We start from the raw sequence: 23,887 nt of genomic DNA, 5'->3' as shown, positions 1-23,887 counted from the left end.
ACAAGGCTGTCGTAGACATGGTTATCATAGACACAGTTATCGTAGACAAGATTATTGTAGAGAAGGCCGTCGTTGTAGATGACCATCACAGACGACTGTCAAAGAAGAGGCGTAGACGACGGGTGCAGATGAGGCCGTCATAGATGACCGGCATAGACAAAGCCATTGTAGAAAAGGAAATCGTAGATGAGGCCATTCACAGATGAGGCTATTCGTAGATGAGGCTACTCCTAGATGAGGCTATTCATAGTTGAGGCCATTCGTAGATGAGGCCATTGTAGATGAGGCTGTCCTAGACGACTGTTGTAGACAACCATTGTAAATGAGGCTGTAATCAATGGCCATCATGGATGAGGTTACATTAGATGACCATTGTAGTCGTCCGCCCATAGATGAGGCCGTCGAAGAACTCGTAATAAAGGATGTCATCATAGACGAGGCAATCGTAGATGAGGCTGTCGTCGACGACCATCATAGACGTACTTCATAAACGATCGTTGTAGATGAGGCCATAGTAGACGACAGTCACAGACAACCGTCATAGATAAGGCAGTCGTAGGTGAGCGTCATAAATGATGCCATCATAGATGAGGCAATCACAGATGAAGCCATTCGTAGATGAAGCCATCGTAGATGATGCCATTGTTGATAAGGCCATCGTATTCAAGGCAGTCATTAATGATGCGGTAATAGACGACATGGTTGTGGTTGTCAATATTGTCATCATAATTGTTGCAAACAATGATTTTGATGGCGGTTTTGCAGTAGACGCCTCATTTTCGGGTTATGAGGATTTCCCTGATGTAATGTCAGGGCTGAAGAGGGAGTTGCAGGGTCTGCCTCTGAGGAAGTTTTTTCCAATTGTTTCTCTCTGTGAGAAATGTCTTATCAAGACTCATGGTAAGTCTTTTTTTATGGCTTTTCTGTGTGCCTTGTGGAGAGCCTTGGTGTGAACTCTCCCTTTGACCTCTCCTGTGAGATGAAGGAATCCTCACTTTCCCCATCAGAAGTGACAGATTTCATTTTCTGTAGTCCCAATATTAGCATCAGCTCTATGAACATGAAAGTTTTTGAAGAAAAGGATTGACATCTTTTGTGGTCCATTCCCTTGCTTTCTGCTGCTCTGACATATTAGTGCCAGAGTCAGAGAAATGAAACATGAGATATAATCATGGATGGATGATCCAAAAGAAGTAATAGCTGAAGAAACTGACCGGAGATCAGAGAGACTCCCTTCACCACAACATGCAGTAGAAAATCTGAGGGACTCGAGCTCTATTGGGAGTGTTCTAGAGGGTGCTGTCGCCTGATTGGTTACAGTTCAAGTGTGGGCCTTTGTTAAAAAGGACATAGATAGGCTATTAAACTGACTTTTTCATTGCCATTACAGCCTACAATAGTGATACATACTGCTTTAATCCTGGAGAACCACTATATTTCTGGAGGTAATGTGAATATTTTTTGGATTTGTGGTGTGATTTTATCTTGTGGCTGAAGCTCTAAAACTGCATCCCTCAAGATATTTTACATTAAACTCATAATGTGCATAAACAGTATAATTTGTGGAAATTTTAATTCCTAGAGCTGGTGGTTGCAGGTGAGCCCACAGGCACTCACTTTCGGGGTTTTACACTTGTTTTTCCTGAATAATCTTTGATCCAGAGCAAGAGAGGGAAAATTCATGAATGGAAAAGAGGGGGAAAGTACAAGATGGAAAAAAAACAGTGACAATAGGAGAAAGCAGGGATGAAAAAGGACCTGCAAGAGTAAGAAAAAGATGCAGGGAGTATCTGGTGGTAGATTAAAGAGGCGAACACCAAGACTACGCAGCCTTTGTATTCAACACCCTGACCTTCAATAGCAATGTCCGCAGACTTCTGAACAAAACTCTGGATTATTTTTTTTTTAACAAATCAAGCACTGTATCCAAGATGAAAGGTGAATGACTCAAAAGCTCATGAGGTTGTTAGCTAGACTCTCAAAGAAGGGTAGACTCCTTCCGGGAGGCATAATGGAACAACTAATATATATAATATGGGATGCACTCGAACTTAAACGTATGTAAACCACAGTTTTTCATTATGTGCATGCAGCTTGGTGAAGGTGCCTTGCCCAAGTGACACCCGAGTCATCACATAATGGAACAACTAACATTATGCAAAACATGTACAGCCTCAGTATCACACTTTTTGTACCATTTTACCAATTATATCGATATCCTTATATAAATGCCTTCTCGTGGAGGGACCCATATCAACAAAAGACCAGAAACTGCATTCAACTGGAAAAGAAAGTTGCTGATCCATTTCTTCTCCGTATTTCTTCCCGGGAATAAATACAGTTGTACTTCGGCTCTCTAAAACTAATAAACAGTAAACAAGAACAATGAAATTTTAAAAAAAAGTTTTAATAGTTATCCTGTAATTCATTTTACTGATCAGGATTATGGTGACTACGATGATTAAATCAAAAGAATAGATTAGTACCTAGAATTCTCTACCACAAGAACTGTATTCACAAGAAAGAATTGAAAATGAAAATTATGGTATTTTGCTAAAGGGGATCGACTTTTGTAAATATTTGTCTAATTTTAGAATGTTTTTAGCATTTATACAACATTTAAAGGTGACTTCTGTTTTCAACTTTTTGTGCTAATCGATATCAAAGAAATTATAAGAGCAATAAACAAATAGAACATACTTTTTTATCAGTTGTAATCCACTTTGCTATGATTTATACAAAGCAAAGGTGAAGATAAACAATTTAACACGTTCTAGTACAAATGCTACATGAGGAATACAATGATAACAAATATAACAATCTAAAAAGTGTTCACAGGTATAACAATCTTGCATGAATGATCCACCAGATCTTATGATTTTCAAACCCTACTTTTTTTTTTCAAAGCATTCCATCAGCTATCTCTGCATGGCTGATACAATTCTCATAGTGGTAATCTGATGAGCAATAGATACATCTTACATTACACGTACAGGTTAAGATACTCTGTTTTAGATTTCACCACACAGTTTCTTGAACCAGTTTAATCTGTTTTCCTCTCCATTTAAACTGGACCCTCTAGATCCCAACAGCCTCTAAATTCAGTCTTTTATGTTATCAATGGTCTTGTAGTGTAGTTCCTATATTACCAATAGGATTTGCGCATTGAAATAATATATCCTATAGATTTGACGTAGGACTGAGGTCTACTAGGTCACTATTGAATATACTAGTCTTAATTGTGAGTGCCAGCTAGCTCATAGATCACTAGAATCTTTCTCGAATATACAAGAAGGGATTAGTTTCTGATAACCGCATAAACATGACAACTTTGTTTCCCAAGAATAAGAAATGTATCTCTAGAGTCGCGGAAACAATAGATAGTTATTTTACTCAGTCAATCACGCATGCTTCGTTTCACCAGAGGTGCAGAGAAATAGAGACGGGCGTTTTCAATAAAAGGATTTATCCTTCTTTCTCATGCAGAGGAAATGTACTGCTACAGTCGTAATACTGGTTGCAAAGTATAATGCGTACAGTACGAAGAGTATTATAAAATAATACTGTAAAAGCATGATATGGTTTCTAAGCCATAAAATACATAGAGTGCATAAATTTATAAATAATGACTAAAAGTACTCAACTGGTGCTTCTAAAATACGCCTACCTCGGTGTACCTAACCTAGGTCTAGTACAAGGGAAGAAGTACGTGAGGTGTAGCTTAGTTTCAGTATTCTTTTGCCAATAATCTATCCAAGAATTCTCTACGGGTCTAATCAGCTCCGTACCTTGGTTTAGAGTGAAGGAGGTCTGGTATCACTCTCTCAGGACCCCATTTCCTAACAACCCGCAAGGGTAGGTTGGAAACACTGGAGCTGGATTTCTCGGCAAGAGAAAAGACAGCGTCTCTCTCAGTGCGTCTGCTGGAGGGTCGGCTTCCTTCGGCACTTGCTGTAGCAGGGCATCGGGCAAGTAGATAGTCGAACTGCTCCAAACCACAGTGTGTTTGCCTGGGCAAGTGTGGGCATATTTATACCTTGAAGGTGCCTAGTTTGACGAAGATTGGACATAATAACGTCATCAAAGACTCAGTTCTTTGAAAACTCCATGAGTTCTTGGATAAATCAATATTCAAGCAAGGGGAAGTCCCTGACTGCTGAAGGCGGGTTTTTCCAAGAAATCGTTGTGGATTTTCGGAACTAGTGGAAGTAGCCATGCCGTATTTGGACTGCATAGGCTAAATCTAAATATGGTTATGATTTCTATGCCTATACCAGGATAGGGTGATTTATACCTACACATGGGCATGAATCGGGAAAATTACACTAGGGTCCTAAATTCATATACAACACCGACTCCACTTTATTATGTTAAACATTGCTAAACTATAAGTACTAAAACATATCTAAAGCATGTGTTTACAATCCCACCCAAAATACATAAAATGCATTTAAAGAAGGTTTGTACACGAAAAAAGGAGCATTTGTATAGTACGCATTTAAAAGCAATAGGCGTCCTTTAAAACATGAAGTATGATGTTGGCAATGCTAACTGAATTAATCATGTAATGACATTTATGAAATGGCTCTAAGATACAGAATAAAAGGTCGAGACCATTCCATAGCAGAAATAATATATTGTTTTTATTTTGAGGACAAGTCAAATATTGTCTCTTTAGGAAGTAATCAAAGAATTTCTTGTTCTCTAAAAAATATTTATACTTTAAGCAGATTACTTTGTGCCCAAAAAAAATAATTCTTTTAAGTTCTTTGGGAAAAAGTCAAAATTAGCCATAGAAAAATAGAGTTCCAAAGGCTTTTGGAAGGATTGTTATGAAAAGTGAAGGCCAAATTCAGAGTTCAAGGAACACTTTATGCCTGTTTCAAAAGTTATTCTCGGTGTCTGAAGAAATCATCAAATCGTCTAGGCTGGCAAAGAAATCATCTACCACAGTAGGTGAAAGTGGAACCACTTCATTAAGTAGATCAATTGTGCACAGATGAGAAGCATCGCCGTCAGTGTCAGTTGTCGCGTTAGCAATGTTCATAACAGATGGTACCTGTGTGCCTGTTGTTCCTCGTACCTCACCTCGAGTTGGATGTGCTGGTAAGATCTCAATGAACGCCGTCATCAGGATTGGTAGCCGTTGGGGGCAACACAACACGTGAGCCGTTACCGGACCCAGTAATGCGTCTGCATCCGTAGGCGCAACCGATGGTAGGGTTAGACAAACATCTAACACGCATTCCTCTACACAAAGCAGACATCGTAGAACAGGTAAGATGCAATCTTGCCAGATTGGTCTGAATGAAAGGAACCATGTGGTATTCAGATCTCTCAAACGAGCCAAGCCAAGGATCTGTGTTATTCTGTCACGGTACCTCATCGCCTGTAGCGCATGTTCCATGCCGGCTTGGGTATCGTTGGTGGCCGGATTTGCCATAAAAGAGCAGTAGGAATAAAAATAAGATCCCTGCTACGAGTCCCACAATGAGAGGTTAGACGCCGAACATAGAGTGGACGAAGTTAGGGAAAATGCTCAGGACTGCTTCAAAGGGTGCTAACAGCCCCGAAAAAATTGTCTTAAATACTAGTGCAATACCGCTGGTATCAGACATGTTTAAGATTTGACCTAACGTTTCTGCGAAATTTACTTGGCAGTTGGTTGATAATAATGCGTGTATCTCTGCAGAAGTCCTTGCAACTTGCAGATCATACGTTTCTCTAGACGAGGTCAGTGGCACAGTTTTTTCAAAAGAATAGCTTTCATTCTGCTTAAAGTATCAATTTGTATAGAAGAGATATTCAGTGAAGGCCATAACGCCGACTCCCTGTCTGTCTTGCTTTTTGGATACAATACTTGCATACAACAAGTGACCCTGGCTGACACACTAACTAGATACGCTTTTCCTGGCAACATGCCACAAAAGCTGTGATCATTGAGCATAACGTAGCTGCCAATGGAAAGCTGTCTGAAAATTGGTACTATCACCACTGCTGGTGATCTGTTCAGGTGGCAAGAAAGGTTATTTGAAGAACACTCGCAGGCTCCGTGTAAATTAATATCTTCGCATAAAAGTGTACCGCTTAGTGAGGTTTTACAATTTTTACTACTAAGAAACACTTCCTTTCCCCCACTCCAACACTTGTGTGTGTATGGTAAATTCCAGGTTGACTTAAAATGTATCCTTTACCCAACCTTTCATACAGGCCCGCTGGTATGTGTTTTAAGCAATACTGAAATTGGAAAATCGTCACTGGTATCGTGATGGTGCCATGTATTATCCATTCCACGACTGGTCTCTCAGAAACAGTTAATGGTAATATATCCAGTTTTTCAATGCTCAGCACCGTATAGTCTGCTCCTCTTTGTGCCAAAGAGATTTGTTTATCTGTAAGGTTAAAGACAGTAAACAATGACGTGGTATTGATTAGACACCATGGCACGTAGCTTGAACGGAGATTTTGTAACTTCCAGCCTAGCAGCATTATAGAACGTAATTGAGACTGGCCATGTTGCAAGATTAGCAAGTCCTGCTATATTATGTCGATGGCAGAGGATACAATGCTGTCCAAAGAATATATTCTGGAGGACACTACAGAGAGAGCTTTCTCTAAATTAATACGATCAATTTTTCGTATTCTTTCTGCAGTTTCCATTTGCGTGACTTTCAATGCTTCTATGTAAGCAGAGTATATACCGGCGTATGTGAAAAGTTTTTGACGTGGTTTACGAGGTCCAAGTAAGAAGTCTCGTAAGTCAACGCCTTCTTTAAGTAAAGTTAAGTGTTGTTTAATTTCTGGAAGTTTGTATTTCTGTAGCCACTCAAGGCATAGTTTTCCTACACTGTATGTTGTAACTATCCCTGGATGTTGTCTCTGGGAATATCTTGGATCTGGCCTAGTTACTGTGAGCCCTTGTGTTTTGTTCAGGAATCTATCTTGACAGTTATTGGTGGCTGTGGGCCAGATTAACCATTTTTTCCATTCAGAATTAGTTCTGTTCTGTTTTAAAATCTGTTTTACGTTTACTTCCTCATCTGCAGTGCCATTGCTGTCAGGTGTGGCTTTAGGTATGAACGGTTTGTTTAAATCTGCGTTGGACAATGTTCCCATTGATTATAAGTAAAAACATTTCTAGGGTTTGCAGATTTGTGCAAGTAATGGTGACCATAATGATTAAAACAATACATTTGTTCATAATCTGATGAACCTTCTAAGTATTCATGTTTTGTGAATTTAGCTGACATTTCCAAATCTGTCATCATGTTATTAACAGTTTCAAAGTCCCAATCATCTGAAAATGTGTGGGGTGAAACAAAGTCACTCAAAGAAACCTTAAACTGGTGTGGAATCTTCAGCAGTTCCACCGGGCCATAAATGTCATAATCAGTTGTGTCCCATGCTATACCACCAGGTATAGGAACGGTTGTGATGTTTACTGATGACAGGTTTCTTCGTTCACGATGAGATGATTTGTGACGTTTCAGGAGCAAGTTGATGTTCTTACTTGCTGTGTCCATTGTACTGTATTTTCCATCTATCATCTGCCCCAAACTTAAAACAAGAAAGAGCCAAAGTAGGAGAAAAGTACACCTAACACAATCCAAAATTCAACCCATGGTGAAACAAGATAAGTATTTTCAAGTTGATAAAAGAGTTCTGTTATTTTTTCTTTGAAAATTTTATTTGCTGGCGTAGTTTCAGGTTCACTGGGATAGTCTGAAAATGTAGCAAAGTTGATGAAATAGCCAGAGGCAGTTCTGTCAATTGTTGGGATTGCATCCAGATTTTTCGGAATCGCTGGAGCTGTTTCTTCCTTTGTCATATTTATATAGTCAGAGGCTATATCATTGTAGACAGGTGTTTCTTGACGAACTGTTATTTGGGTTTCAAGAGGTACAAGTTTCATGGCTTTGTTGCATAGTCCTTCTTTTCTTACTGCAGGTTTATCAAAGGTGATAAGTCTTTCAGTTTGAACCTCTTGGATTGTAGCAAGATTTGATCGTCTACTACATCTTGGGAGTCCACTGGGCCTACTACTTATTATAGGCCACATGATGTGGTTTGACTAGGTCGTTGGACACGATTCTGTTCTCCCTTTTTCCAGCAAGGGGCGGTAGCAACACTGATCTTGTTCCGTGGATTGCTAAAACAGGTACAGCTTTTCTATAAGAAGGCCCAAATTCCTTCTTCACCGCGATCTTTTCCCTGACTAGATTCCCAATCTTTGGAATCCAGACAGGACTTGCTGGGACAGGTGGTTTTTCTTCAGTGGTCGTTGGCTTTTGTGTTGTGTTACTCAGGCTTCTTCTTGTTTCATTTAAGTCCTGTAAAACAGCCAAACGGTCTTTGATATCAAAGGGTTTTTGTTCTACCACTGAAGTTTGACAATCAAGATCCTGGATGAGCATTCTAGTACCAAATAGTAGTTCATATGGAGTGATTCCCCCCAGAGAATTTCTTGGCAGATTATTAAGACTACGTTGGACATTTATTAGATGTTTGACCCACACGGTTTTTTCTTTCCACTACCGCATTTCCCTCAGGATGGAATGGACTTGAGTACCGCAATGCAACGCCCAAGATAGCCATGGCTCGAGAGCTAAACGCAGGACCCTGATCAGAATGTAGCGTGCCGATTGCGTATGTGCCGATAAAGACTCGCAAATCTTTTATAACAGTTCGGGCATCAGCCGAGCGCTGAGGCCACATCCAAATGAATCTTGTCCTAATAGTTGTGGAAGCGCATCCGTCCATGGTGACGTCTGCGTGTAGAAAGTCTAATGCTGGCAAACAATGGTGTCTGTACTGGGCTGGCTACACTGTAGTCAGAAACCTGGTGGCTTTCAAAGTTATGATCTCTGTAACAGGTATCACAATTAATTCAGAATTTGTAAACTTCGACGCTCATTCCCGGCCACCAGTACATCTCTTCTAATTCTATTAGAGATTTTAAGATCCTTTGATGTGTCAGACCCTCTCCCATATGTGCTTTGTGAACGAAAGCACCTCTCTGGTTCTTGTTTGGAATTACTCTATCCCCCACTCCAGGGATTCGAGCAAAAGGAACGGAGTTTGCATCAATTATGTATGTATATTCGAATGGATAATTTAGAGGTAACGCTGCATAGCTGCCTTTCATTGAGGCATTCACTGCTAGCATTGTTTCACCCTCTATTTTTGTTTTTGAACGAGTGATTGCAGCTACGGAAGCCATTTGCACAGCTGCCTTTGCGGCTTCATCAGCCAATGAATTCCCTGCTACGTGAACGCCATCACGCTTAAGACTCAGTGCATGGATCACATGAGTCTTTTGTAGTTCTTTTTGTAATAGAACTACGTGTTCACAAAGCATTTTATGCTTAATTGTGCCACCTTTTGCGTCTTTGAAACCGTTTTGAACCCAGTTCTGCAGATATTCATTGTAAGACTGGACGCAGTAATACGAATCGCACACTATGAGTGTGGGGAATTCACGATCGGTATTTTCAAGCGCCATCTTGAAAGGCTGTAGTTCAGCTTTTTCAGCTCGTATTGCATGAATGAGTACAATGATGTCCATATATCTGCCTGAGAGATATCAACAACAGGCGCCCATTGTATTAACACAGTGATAGAAGCTTTGGGCCTGGTGGAGTGGGCATTTAGACCTTCAGGAGGCTGTTTCATAGCCAATGTGAAGCAGATGTTAGTACAGAGGACTATCCAACAAGAGATGGTCCATTTCTACACTGACTTGCCCCTTTTCACCCCAGAAAATCGCACAAACAGCTGATCATCCAAGTGATGTTCCCTTGTGTGATCAATGTACAAGCTGTGTACCCTCAGGGGGTCCAAACAATAAAGTCTCTCCTCCTCTTTTGAAGGATGAGGCAGAACAAAGAAGGTTGGAAGTATGATGGCTTGTCCAACATGAAAAGTCATCACCGTCTTCTTGAGGAACGCAGCTCGAGTGCCTAACACCAGTTTGTCCTGGGAGTGGTCCAAAAGAGGCCTTAAGTTCACTCATCTGGCATGTGGATGTTAATGCAACAGGAAAACCATTTTTAAGATTAATAGATGCAATGGACAACTGTGCATTAGTTGACGACAGGTACACATTAAAAAAAGTGAGAACAAGATTTAAGTTCCAATGTGGCATCATAAAGGGCTTAGGTGGAAATCTATGCTCTAAATCTTTTAGGAAATGTATCACCACCAGTGACTTCGAGAGAGATGGTTGGTCCAGTAAACATAAAAAGGGTGGAAGGGTCAATAGGTAACCATTAACCGTGCTTAGAGGAAGACCTTGTTGGGCCAAAACAAAGCAAACAACTCATCTGACAGTTTTGCTTGCAATGGGTCCAAATGGTGGGTACCGCACCAGGTCATAAACTTGTCCCAGGGCCCTGCAAACATAAATTAAGGGCACCCAGCTGGCAAAATGACATTGATGACCTCTGGAGAAAGATCAAAGGAAATCAAATGTGGCCGTTCAATCTCTACACATGGAGGTGCAGACGGTGCAGGTTCAGGAGCAAAACTGCTGCGATAGAAGGTCCTCCCTAAGTTGCAGCCAGATTGGAGGCTGAATACTCTGGGCACCATGCTCTGCTGACCTGATCCAGAGTCACTAGGATGACTTAGGCCTGGTTGTTCAAGATCTTCTATAGAACTTGTGGTGGGAAGGCATACAAGAGTCCTGTGCTCCGCTGTAGATGGAATGTTTCTCCGAAAAAAGAACCTTATTGGAAACTCCAGCACATAAAAGTTCTGACACTGCATGTTCGTGATGGTTGCAAAGAGGTCAAGCCAGGGTTCTCCCCTTTGGCATAAGATATCCTGTGCTACTTGCGGGTGTAACTGTCATTCATTGTCCTTTAGGCATCCCCGGCTGTGTTTGCCGGTCCTAGCGTTTGAAGACCCCCGACAAAAGGTGTACCACCAGGGAGATCCCCTGAAGATTCAGCCTCTTAGCACAGGACCCAGGACCCCACCCCGTCCTATGTGTTGGAGTAACACAAAACAGTGGTTTTGTCCATGAGAACCTGAACCGAACCATACCTTGATGGGAGAGCAGGAAGACCTTCAGTGCCAAGCTAATTGTTCACAACTCCATCAAACTGATGTGGAGGTGGGTCTATGCCATAGACCAGAGTCCTCTGATCTCCACCTCAACCCAGATGATCACCCCAATTCAGTAGAGATGCATACGTCACCACAGTCAACTTAGGGTAGGGTAGGGATCTGCCACTGATCCAATTGTGGTAGAGCAGCCACCCTTGCAGATATGTTGCAGCATCTTCTGATACCTGAATGAAATATGACTTCAGATCACAATGCAAAGGTCACATGTGCCTTCTGGCATGGTTGGTGAGCAGGAGGCTGCAAGGCCAAGAAGCTTAAGAGCCATCTCCACTAAGAGACAGGAAAGAGGCTGAAACACCAGGATCATAGTGTCAGAAGTTAGCCTGGCATATGATGTCCACTATTCTAGTGGGCACCTTGCACCAGTCTAAACGACCATTTTTGATGGTGGTTGTAAAGTCAACCTTATAGACAAGCTATCCTAGTGGTAGCATGGACCAGCAGTCATAGGCTAAGACTTCAGAGAGCATGTGATGCAAGCTGTTTTACCAATTATAATCCCTTGAGTACCAAATGAAAGGACACCACACAAGGTATATATCAAATATATATGTATTTATTTCTAACACAACCCCTCTGCACTCTTTATGAGGTCACAGATCGAAGCACATCACAAGTTACTCAATTAGCATACGATAGGTTGCACAAATACAGTTATGCCCTAGGGGCCTCACAAACCATATACTAAGTAAGTGGTATAAGAACCATGACAGAAACAGTGAGTAGGCCTAGGGCCTAGGGAATCGCTGGGGCTACACTAAGCAACCAAATGTTAGGAAGTAGGAGGACCACGGGAGACGCGTGCAGTGTCTAAACACAGTCGCGAGTTACCATTGACTTATAATGGAGAACGAAGAAGTTACCAAGTTACTGTTTAAGGGCACTTCCGGATGGACTTCGACAAAACCCCTTTAGACTAGGACACTTCGAGAGTCAAGACCCACGGAAGCACCTGAGTACTCGTGTTACCTCACCCAGGGAAGCCGGGTGCATAGGTGCCTTTTGGTGTCAGGTTTCGTCGATGCTTTCAATGGAGATCTGCAAAGAAGTGCTGCAGGCGGCCAGAGGAAGAGCGTCCGGGTGGATCCACGGGTGGATCGAAGATGTGAAGAACCTGAATGCAGAGGGGACAGAGTCTGGGTCACTAGCCAGTGACCAGGAAGGAACCAGGTGATGTTGCGATCTCAGGTGAACTAGTGAAGCTTGTCTCTGCAGCCACGAGGACCAGGAGGCGTCGATGATGACCAGGAGCTGGATTCGAGCTGTCCCACAAAGGATCTAGTTGACTGCGGTGTCGGTATCTGGACTGGACCTAACAAGCCTTGGCAAGCGCAATCCACGCAGGAATTGAAGATGGGCTTCGGGTCAGACCAGCAAGGTCTGAGGAGCTTCTCCTTTGCTGGGAAGCTGGAGCAAGCCTGGAGCAACCAGGAAAGCAGTTTGGTTTTAAAGGTTTGTCTTCAGGAGGCGTACTAGCCAACGGGCTAGCAACCGGGAAGGCGCGTCAAGCTGAAATGCAAGAGTGTGGAGGGCTGAGCTTCGGTGCAAATGGTGCTTGGGTCTGGGGCTTCTCGTACCCCAATGCACAACTTTGAGTTACCTCAGGAGTCGATGCAGTTAGGAAAATGCAGGATGTCCAGGGTGTCCAGTCCCACGTCTCTCATGTCCGCCACAGGTCTCAGATTTGCTGTAGATGTGGGTGGGAGTCAGAGAAGTCTGGAAGTCCAGTTTCTGTGTCGCTGAGTCTTCGGGTTCCGGCGGGAGCGTCCACAAAGCAGACCGGCAAGTTACTGATGGTGCCTGTTTGCACAGGTAGTCACTCCTTGATCACAAGAGAGATGTCTTCAGTCTTCTAATCGAAATAGAACATTGAAGGTCCAAGAGTTCTGTATTAAAGATTCGTTCCAGGATAATCTAAAGTCCTGGGGACACAGCTCCTATACTTATACTAAGAAAAGGGGCTGGATTACCTGCTAGGTCCCTCCTATGGTGGACCTAGGAAGGGGGTGGTTACACCCCTTTCCCTTTGTCCAGTTTCGCGCCAGAGCGGGTCTGGAGTGCCCCAGCAACTGGTTTGAACCAGACTATGCATGGAGCACCTTGTGTGCCCCTGGCAGTGTCTCAAAAAGCATCTGCTGATGCAGCCCTCCCTGTCCCAATACACATCTGCCTGTCTGGGGAGGTGCTGGCACCTCCCTGGACAGGAAACCTATTGTCCAGGCCTCCCCCGCCGGAGTTTCGTCCAGCAGCAGGAGGTCAGACTTGTGTCTGTGGCAGCAGCATCCATATTGTGATGCTGGGGCTCTGTTTAACTTTAACCGGGTAAAGCATTAACATACATGTCTTTTCCCTCTAGAAGGGTGGAATGCTACCCCCGCCGCCAGAATTGGCGGGGGTAGTATTCCAAAGTGTTTGACACCTTACAAGACATGTTTTGATAAAGACAAACCAAAGTTAGCATTAACCGCGAGGATTATAATGTACTTAAGATTATATGGTATGGCTATATCATAGAACAGCTATAAGGAGATGGTTCCGAAAGCTGCAGAGGGGCTCAGCTCATGCTAGGGCACCCTATCACATAAAACCAAGCACTCTGCCTACAGGATTGTCGAGGCCTACCATAGGAGTGACTTACAGGTGCATATGTGTTTATATATATGGGTAGATATAGGTATACTATATCTAAGTAATGGGTGATTACACCACCTTAGCCAAGCTGAGTGATAAGCCTGTGGTGTCAGTTTCGATGGCAAGCCAGGGGTGGCATAATACATGCTGCAGCCCCTGGTAGGCCTTGGATGCACCTACGCCCTGGGTACCTATGGTACACTTATACAAGAGCTCACAAAGGTGACCCAATATCCAATCAGGTATGTACCTAAAGTACATGGTATGAATTAGAGAGAGAACAGCTGGGCTGTGGGTCTGATAAGGAGGCCCACAGCCACACTAAAATAAAAAAAACAGAAAATCACAGCAAAAAGTGGGGGTGACCATAGGAAGCAGACCCTACTCTCCTACACATAGCCCAAATATCCTGGACTCGTTGGTCTGAAGGAAAAACCCAAAAAGGCCACCCATTTCCAGGACTGCTTCGATGAAGATGAACCTCTGTGAAGGAATCATGTGAGACTTCTACAGGCTGACTGAGAACCCCAATGACGTTCTAGAAGTTCCTGCCATTTTCGGGAAGTGGCCTGCGGCTAACTGTGGTGAGCCCACCTTCAACAGTCAGTCATCCAAGTAGGGAAAGTCTGGTCCCCTGACCTTCCAAGCTGGGCAGTGACCACCACCATCACCTCTGTAAACAATCAAGGGGAGCTGGTGAGGCCAAAAGGGAGCATGGCAAACTCATAGTGCTCATGGCCCACTTTGAACTACTGGTAGTGTCTGTGGGCATGCAGGATGGGGATGTGAAAATAAGTGTCCTGCTTATCCAACACCGCCATCCAGTCTACGTGATCCATCTCAGAAAGTACATGGGCCAGGGTGAGCGATTTGGATTTGTCCTTGCATAAGAAGGTGTTGAGAGTGTGAAGATCTAGCATAGCATTGAAGTCTCCATCCTGCTCTGGTACAAGAAAGTAGTGGAAATAGTACCCAGTCCCTACTTCTGACACCAGCACCCTCTCAATCGCTCCTTTGGCTAAAAGAACCTGCATTTCCTGCCATAAAACGGACATATGGTCATCTGAGAAGTGGTCCAATGGCGTGAGCAGGTGTAGTGAGTCCAAACGGAAAGGCAGGGCGTAGCCCTGATGGACAATCTCCGGCACCCATCTGTCGGAAGTAATGCATTGTCACCCCAGCAGAAAGTGGCTGATTCTGCCTCCTAAAGAAATATCCTCTGCTACTAAGGGTGCACTTAAGAGGTTTTGAGGTTGAGGTCGGGAAGGTGGACTTGCCCCTGATGGCCATGTCATAGTCTGTTGGGCCCAACCTTGAAAGGGCTCGGAGGCCTACTGTGCGGGCAAAATTGTTAGGGGTGATTACCGGACTAGTACTAAAAGGCCCAATGAGCGTGCTCCGCTCTCCATTAAACATTCTAGGGCAGAGTCCACCTTTTCACCAAACAGGCAGGAGCTGTAGAAAAGCATGTCCATTAAGGATGCCTGGATGTCGCCAGAGAAGCCATTGGACCTCTTCCATGCATGGCTTCAAAGCACCACAATGGTTCCAATAGCCCTACCTAGAAAATCTGTAGTGACCAGGCATGAGCAGATGAACAATTTGACCGCATCCTGAATTACTTAGGCTTAGGAAGCCTGTAAGTTGCCTGTACATTGTCAAGGACCGCATGTAAGATCTCACCAACCATATCCCAGAGTGTGTAAGGTTAGTGACAAAGCAGACAGCTTGCATTAAACTACCTCAAGGCAAGGCAGGCAGAGGAGAGCATGCACTTACCAAATGTACCCACCCGTGCAGATGCAGATTTCATGCATATGACTTGGGAATGTATGGAACTGTGTCCCTTCTGGGATGCGGTCATGGATGCCCTAGAGAACACCCTAGGACGGGCTCTTGACACTACAGCTGAGGTCTGTCTTCTGGGGCTTTTTTCATGACCACCCAAATGGAATGTGGGAACTAGATTCATTGACTTGGCCCTGGGTTAGGCAAAAAGACAGATAGCAATGGCCAGGAAATCCAGAGGTGGACCTGTGGCGAGGACCTGGGAGAGAGACGTAACTCAATGGGCTGGAGCAGAGGGACGGGTTTTGTTTTGGGAAGCGTCCCAGAGGTTAAGACGGCACGCCATAGCGAAACTGTGGATGGAGGTACTTGACTCTTAGGAACACCCAGAGAGGGGCTAGGCTGAAGCCTTGAGCGGTCAGGATAATTATCAGGTAGAAGAGGAGGCACTAGCACAAACATAGTGCCTGGCAACTCGGTGTGAGAGTGAGACAGACCATATCTAAGAACTCTAACCTCACCTAGCACTGAACCTGGGTGCAGAGACCCGACCCTTCGCCAGACCTACTGTGCCCCTACCAATGTTCGTGAGCAGCTATCAGACACAGGAGAACAGGAGGGGAGACCTGGTTGCCTGCCCTCCCCTGCGTTTGCCCCATACTGGTTACCCCTAGACTATAGTATTCTTGCGTACCCTACAATAGTTTTTCAACACGTATATTGTTGGGAATTACACTATAGGTTTCTCCACAGATATTCCTAACTTGTGAGGCTAGGTCCTCCCGATGTTGCGGACAAACAGCATCCAGAAGATACCACTCTGAGGTACACACCCTAGATGCCCTATCTAGCAAGATGGGCTAACCTGATTGATGCTGTAACAAATTTGTTTATAATGTCTGAAATTTTCAAAAACTGTTGGCATTGAGGATATTTGCAGTGAGAAGACATTTACTTATTTCTCTTATGTCTAGAGATCAGGCGATATATGTGTAACTATGGATGTGACAGCTCAACCATTGTCAATGACAAATGGCAATAAAAAAATGTTTAAAAATAACATGTACCCACCCGTATGACTTCCTGTCAGGGGCAGTTGTTGGGAAGGCATCAGAGTTCACACTAGAAATATGGGTCACCGGGACATGTCTATGGCAGCGGGAAACTTGTTGATTGACTGGTGGGTCAGAAAACGGTTTAGCCCAAGTACCCAACATTATGTCAGCGAAGACTTCATTGAGAGGCAAAAGAGGTTCGCTCAGTGCCTGGCCAGGCAGCAGGACCTTGGTTAACATGTGTCTCTGCCTCCATAGTAGGGAGGTGGAGATCAGTGACTTCAGCTGCCCTCCCAATCACAGAGGCAAAAGAAGTACTCTCTTTTGTTGCTAGTCTGGGCGATCTGGGGGATTGACACAAGAACAGAACCTGTAGTGGGTTCAAGGGGCCCAGAAAATGCAGAGGGTGAACCTACCAGGTCTTTGTGGATCCTTAGGGAGTGAAGGCATGCCAAAGATGCACTGTGTGACCTCTCAAAGGATTTGACCTACTGTAACATCGCCAATGGGCTCAGGAGCCCAGGGTACATCAGGACTAACGATAGAATCTGCTCCTCTGTGGAATAGGAGCAAGATCTAGAGGCACAGTGATGCCCTTATGCCTTCTCTGGAGTACAAGAGTGGTGGGAAGAGGCAGAAATCCGCTTGGGCTTATGTTTTTTTTGATTTACCCAAAGACTTAAACTGCAAGGAAGATCTGCCTCAGGAGCAACTTGAGGTGCGGGTCCACACCTCTGATTTGCAGTGAGACCATTGCAAAGCCTTCTGTTGCTTTGCTACATAGAGCTTCACTTCATGTTCTCAGATGGCCTTTGAATTTGTTTGGGTGCAGACCTAAAAGGCTTTGGAGTTGTGCGTCAGACTCAAGCATCTGAGGCACACCTAATTGGGATCTCTCACAGACATAAACTTGCGACAGTCCCTACAAGGGTTTAACCCTTTTGTTTTAGGGGGTGTCAAGTCCCTTGCACACTGGAAAATTTGAAAAAAGAACTCTTCACATCCTGAAGAAAGATTGGAACAATGGTCAATGCACAGTCATAAGGTGCCATCTATCAGCATGCACAAGCACTACTTTTGAGTTTTCCAGGTCAAGTCTGTTGCCTGGTAAATTCACAAGGTGAGGAATCTGCACTTAGAAGTATCCATCAGAAAGATTAATTTGATTTCCTTTGACTCATTTCCTTTCTTTCTGGTTTTCCACAAGCAATTTAGCAGGTGCTATTCAATTCTTCTTCCAAATCTCTGTGTCATGGAATATCTTGTGGCTCATCTCTTATCCCAACTCTGTTAAATGTATGTTGGTCTACTAGCCCTACTCATTTGCTCGCTCTGCTGTTCCCATTTGCTCATTCGACTACATCACAATAATTCACGAAATGCTGACCAACCAAATGGGCCTCTATGAGACTGACAATTGAATGAGCAAGCATTCTAATAAATACAACAAAGTATTATAAGACAATGTAAAAAAAAAATGCCCCCTTCTCATGAAAGCATTGTAAACAATTTTAGGAGTCCTTCCGGTCAATATTCCACAGGTATTTGAGCAAGAAGTATATTCTATGCAGGCAATTAAATTGAATGAAACAGAGTAAAGCCAACATTGCAACCTGTTAGATCTGGGGGTCTTTAGTTGGCAATGGTATTCACCTTTGTCCAAATAGGGACCCTTACTTCTAAGTCAGGGTAAGGGGATTACAATCCTTAATAACCCCCGCTCACCCCCTTGGTAGCTTGGTAAGAGCAGACAGGCTTATCTCAGAGGCAGCGTGTTAAGCATTTGTGAATATACACAGTAAAACAGTGAAAACACTACAGATGGGCACAACACAGGTTTTATCAAAATAAGTATTCTTTATATAGACTTAAAAAGACCACAAACAACAAAATTCCACAATACTACACTTAAGATTGCTTACAAGAAGATTCAAGTTGCTTAGTTCGAGTTGATGGTAAATGCGACAAAGTCCTCAACAAAGTACCTGGATGCGTAACGCAAAGTAAACAAAAGGCTTGCTAAAGGGGAGATGCGTCGGTTCCGTGATCCGGAGGAACGGTTGCGCCCTGCCTCAATGCTTGCGCAGAGTAGGGGACTCGTCGTGAGCCTTACCAGTGCGGAGGTGCTGCGTAGATTTTCGGCCTGCGGGCCCGTTGCAGTGCAGTGCAGTGCGCAAGATGGCGTCTTAATGCAAATGATGATCCGGTTACGATGCAAGAAGATGGCGCCATTGATGCGGCGATGCGATGACGATGCGATGACGCCCGGGCAGCCTTGCGACGACTCTGTACTTTGGAGCCACGGCAAGCCCTGCGACACGCTTCTCCGGTGATGCGATGGCGACTCTCACGATGGCGTTGCACTTCCCCGGTGATGCGAGGGCAGGCAGCTTCGACGAACACACACTTCCAGGGAGATGGGGTGAAGGCTCGCTTCTCCGGCGTTGCGATGATTTCAGCTGCAGCGGCCACACGCTTCTTTTCGATGCGTCGCGCTTCCAGCTCCCACTGGCACGCAAGTAACTGGAGTCAGAATTCCCTGCAAGGAAATTCTGGAGGGTGCTGGAGGTGAAGTCTTTTGTCCCTGAGACTTCAGAGGGAGGCAAGCACAGTTCAAGCGGTTGGAGAATATTCTGTAGATGAAAGTCCTTACAAAGTTCCATCTCCTTTCCCTTGGCAATGAAGCAACCACTGCAGGCCAACCCAGCAAACAGCACACTGGCAGAGGGGCAGTCCAAACTCCTGCAGCTTTCTTGGTTCTTCTCCTTGGCAGAAAGGTTTCTTGTCCAGAAGTGATTTAATTTCTTGGGATCAGGGTCCCAATATTTATACCCCAAAATCCTTTGTTCTCTGAAGGCAGAGAGGCCTCTGCCTAGTCTAAACCAGTTCCTGAGCACTTTTGTGTACATGACTCTCTTCTTCCTTTCTCTTTGCAGGGCAGAGACATCAGCCGCCACACAGGAGGTGGAGCCAGCACAGGGGAGGGAAGATACAGCTCTGGAGCACTCTGTTGACGTGATTCCTCCTCTCCTTTCACAGTGCAGGGCAGAGACATCAGACAAGCCACAGGAGGTGGAGCCAGCATTGTAGAGGGAAGGCCCAGCCCTATTCAGGTCCCAGGTGCAACTCCTCCCTCCCATCTAGATCTCTCTATTCACCACCGGGCTGCCCCAGCCTGTCTCCTGGAATTCCCCACCCCTGTCACTCTCAAACCCAGAGTAGGAATACACAACCCAGCAGAGGCAGGCCTGGATTGTTAGGCAAGACAATAACTACTTTCTAAAAGTGGTATTTTCAAACACAGAATATTAAAATCAACTTTACTAAAAGATCTATTTTATTATTCTGAGTTCAGGCATACTAAATTCGAATTTCTACCATGTTCCCTGAGTCAGTTAGGATTATAAGAATGTAATATTCTAACTGCCCATTCTGGTCTATGAGAACAGGAAGCCTTCAATAGTGAAAAACTAAAATGGCTGTAATTCACTACTAGAACATTCTACACACATCAGGGCATGTCCTACCTTATACTTACAATGCACCCTGCCTTTGGGCCTACCATAGGGGTGTCTAATATGAAGCAAAGTGAAGGTTTAGGGACTGGCAAGTGGGTGCACTTGGCCAAGTCGACATGGCAGTGATAGACTGCACACATGCCTTGCAATGGCAGGCCAGAGACACACTTTACAAGCTGCTTCTGTGGGTGGCACAACCAGTGCTGCAAGCCCACCAGCAGCATTTGATTTACAAGCCCTGGGCACACATCGTACACTGTACTAGGGGCTGAAAGATAAATAAAAAAACCCAATCATGTAATAACTAATTAATACATCAATTTAACATAGGAAGCACTTGCACTGTGGCACTGATTAGCAGTGGCACACCGCGCCAAAGCATAAAACCAGCAAAACCATATCAAAACAGAGGAGGCAATCCGTCAAAATGGAAGAGAGACTCACGCCAATGATGTCAGGTCTAACACGTGTCCATTCCAGCTGAAATGTGGGGAGAACTACCCTTCCCCTTGGGAGGTCTCTTCACGAAGGTGGAAAAATCTGGACAGACCATCAGCGTTCGCATGTTCTGTACCAGGGCAGTGTTCCACCATAAAGTCCATATCCTGTAGGGAAATGAACCACCTCAACAACTTTGGGTTCTCACCCCTCATCTACATCAGCCATCTGAGGGGCCTGTGGTAGGTCTGAACCCGGAAGTGAGTCCCAAACAAGTATGGTCCCAACTTCTTCAGCGCCCAGACCACAGAAAATGCCTCACACTCAATTGCACTCCACCTCTGTTCCCATGGAAGTAACCTCCTACTGATGAAGGCTACAGGTTGGTCTAGGCCCTCTTCATTAATCTGTGATAGAACAGCCCCCACACCATGCTCTGAAGCGTCTGTCTGTACAATGAAATCTTTTGAGAAGTTGGGTGCCTGAAGCACAGGTGCTCTGCGCATGGCAGTCTTCAGGGCGTCAAAAGCCTTCTGACAGGTGTCAGTCCAGTTCACTTTCTTGGGCTGCTTCCTGGAAGTCAGATCAGTCAAGGGTGCAACAATGTTGCCATACCCCTTGACAAAACTCCTGTAGTACCCTGTGAGTCCTAAAAAGGCTCTCACCTGTGTCTGAGTTTTTTTGGGTTTCCAATGCCAGGATGGTATCAATCTTGGGTTGTAGGGGCGCCACCTGGCTGCTCCCTACCTTGTGACCTAAGTACACAACGGAACCGTGCCCGATCTGGCACTTACTCGCCTTGATCGTGAGGACTGCCTTGCGCAGTGCCATCAACACTTCCCAGAGGTGCTGCAGATGTTCTTCCCAACTGGCGCTGAACACTGCAATGTCATCCAGGTAGGCGGCACTGAAATCCTCCAGCCAAGCCAACACCTGGTTGACCAACCTCTGAAAGGTAGCAGGTGCTGTCTTCATCCCAAAGGGCATAACCCAGAATTGGTAGTGCCCATCTGGTGTGGAGAATGCTGACCTCTCCTTAGCCCAATCAGTCAAGGCGATCTGCCAGTACCCAGACGTCAAATCAAACGTACTAAGGTACCATGCAGCCCCTAACCGATCTATGAGCTCATCAGCTCTGGGTATGGGGTGTGCATCAGTTCTGGTGACTGAATTGAGCCCTTTGTAGTCCACAAACAACCGGAGCTCGGGTGTGGCACCCGAAGAGGCAGCCTTTGGGACCAAGACCACTGGGCTGGCCCAAGGACTGTTTGAGGACTCAATGACCCCTAAAGCAAACATCTTGGTGATTTCCTCCTTAAGTAAGCCCTAATCTTATCAGTCACTCTGTAAGCCTTGTGCTTCACAAGAGGACTGTCATCAGTGTCCACATCATGGACGCGCCACTCTGTGACACCAGGACCCAAGGAAAATAGATCATAGAATTGCCCCAACAGCTGGCGACAATCTTGCCACTGATCAGGGGGCAGTGTGGCAGGGAGGCTGACACCATCCACTGACCCATCTTGCTCTGCTGCAGACAGGTCAGGAAGAGGCTTGGTCTCCTCCTTCATTCCATCATCTGTCGCTAGGAGCATGCCCACTTCAGACCTTTCTAAGTGGGGCTTCAGGCGGTTCACATGCAGGACCCGCAAGGTTCCTGGGAGTCCGCAAGTTCACCAGATAGATGACATCACTCTTGCGCTCCTCCATCTCATATGGACCGGTCCACCGGTCCTGGAGCGCATAAGGCTCCACTGGGGCCATGACCCAAACTTTCTGTCCAGGCTGAAGCTCAATCAGAGTGGCATTCTGATCGTACCACCGCTTCATTTCCTCCTGGCTGGCTTCCAGATTCGCCTGAGTGAGATCTCTGAAACGCTGAGTTTGGTTCCTGAAGGCCAGCATGTAGCTATATACATCCTGGGGAGGTTTCCTGGGAGATTGCTCCCAGCCTTCCTTGACCAAACTCAAAGGTCCTCTTACCGGGTGACCATACAAAAGCTCAAAGGGGCTGAACCCTAGAGACTTTTGTGGCACATCACGGTATGCAAACAGAAGGCATGGCAAGAGGACGTCCCACTTATGCCTCATTGGTTCCTCAAGACCCATGATCATGCCTTTTAGGGTCCGGCTGAATCTCTCAACCAGCCCATTACCATGTGGGTGGTAAGGAGTGGTGAACTTGTAGGTAACACCACACTCCTTCCACAGAGACTTCATATAATTAGAAATGAAGTTTGTACCACGGTCAGACACCACCTCTATGGGGAACTCCATACGGAAGAAGATCCCCATCAGTGCACCTCCCACCACGGGGCCGTCACTGTCCTGAGCGGAATGGCTTCTGGGTACCGGGTAGCATGGTCCACCAAGACCAGGATAAACCTGTTGCCCATGGCTGCCTTGGTGTTACGTGGCCCCACAATGTCAATGCCCACCCGTTCAAAGGGGTTACTGACAACAGGGAAAGGTTGGAGAGGGGCCTTGTGCCTACTTCAACTTCTCCCACTTGCCTGGCAAGTTTGACAGGTCCTACAATGAGTATCTGAATTCTTCCGCATCTGGGGCCAATAAAAGTGTGAGACAAGCCTTTCAAAGGTCTGTTCTGCTCCAGATGACCAGCTAAAGGAGCATCATGAGCCAAACCCAGTAGGAAGGCTCTGAAGCGCTGGGGTACCACCAGCACACGGGCTGGCCCAGGCTCAGCAACCTTAGACTCGCTATACAGGAGACCTTTCTCCCAGTAGATCCAATGTGATACAGACTGATCACCTGCTGCCTGGTTTGTGGCCTGTAGCCTCAAACCCACAAGAGAAGGGCACTTCTGCTGCTCTTCACAAAATTCCTCCCTGGAGGGACCCCCTTCTTGCTGCCAATGGGTCAGCTCAGGTAGGTTCCCCAGTTCAGACACTTGCTCACCAGTGGGTTCCAGGGCATCCTCCTCAAGGTCATCCTCCTCCAAGACCGATGGGAACAATGGGGGATGGTTTCCCGCGCCCCCTACCTCTTCTCTTTAACGCAGGTCCCTGGGCCATACTTTCCGGCTCCAGGGTTTCTTGAACACCCTTAGTTGCCATAGACCGAGTGGTCACACATGCCCACTCAGGCAGACCCAACATCTCTAAATGCGCCTTCCTCTTCACCTTAGCCCAAGGGGAGCTTTCTAAATCATTGCCTAACAGACAATCAACATGCATGGATGGTCTCACAGCTACTTGAAGAGTACCAGAGACCCCCCACTCAAAGGGAACTTGAGCCACCTTGCAATGACTTTCTGTGTTGTCAGCGGTAGCAACTGGGAAGAATGCATGAGAGACTACCTGCCCT

The 23,887-nt window shown here is 45.3% G+C and overlaps 1 protein-coding gene across 1 annotated transcript in view; it reads right to left on the bottom strand.

Moving 5' to 3' along the window:
• The window catches only part of MCMDC2 (minichromosome maintenance domain containing 2), a 1,367,419-nt gene that overhangs the window by 402,201 nt on the left and 941,331 nt on the right, over window positions 1-23,887 (bottom strand). The window contains exon 10 of the mRNA XM_086965823.1: window positions 2,196-2,362. Coding sequence (XP_086821949.1) covers window positions 2,196-2,362 — 167 coding nt within the window. The remainder of the gene's footprint in view (window positions 1-2,195; window positions 2,363-23,887) is intronic.

Source organism: Lissotriton vulgaris, chromosome 4_1, assembly GCF_964263255.1.
Source record: "Lissotriton vulgaris chromosome 4_1, aLisVul1.2, whole genome shotgun sequence".
In the NCBI taxonomy this organism is placed as follows: Eukaryota; Metazoa; Chordata; class Amphibia; order Caudata; family Salamandridae; genus Lissotriton; species Lissotriton vulgaris.
The sequence above is the reverse complement of the archived record's forward strand: the minus strand, read 5'-3'. Positions and strand labels throughout refer to the sequence as shown.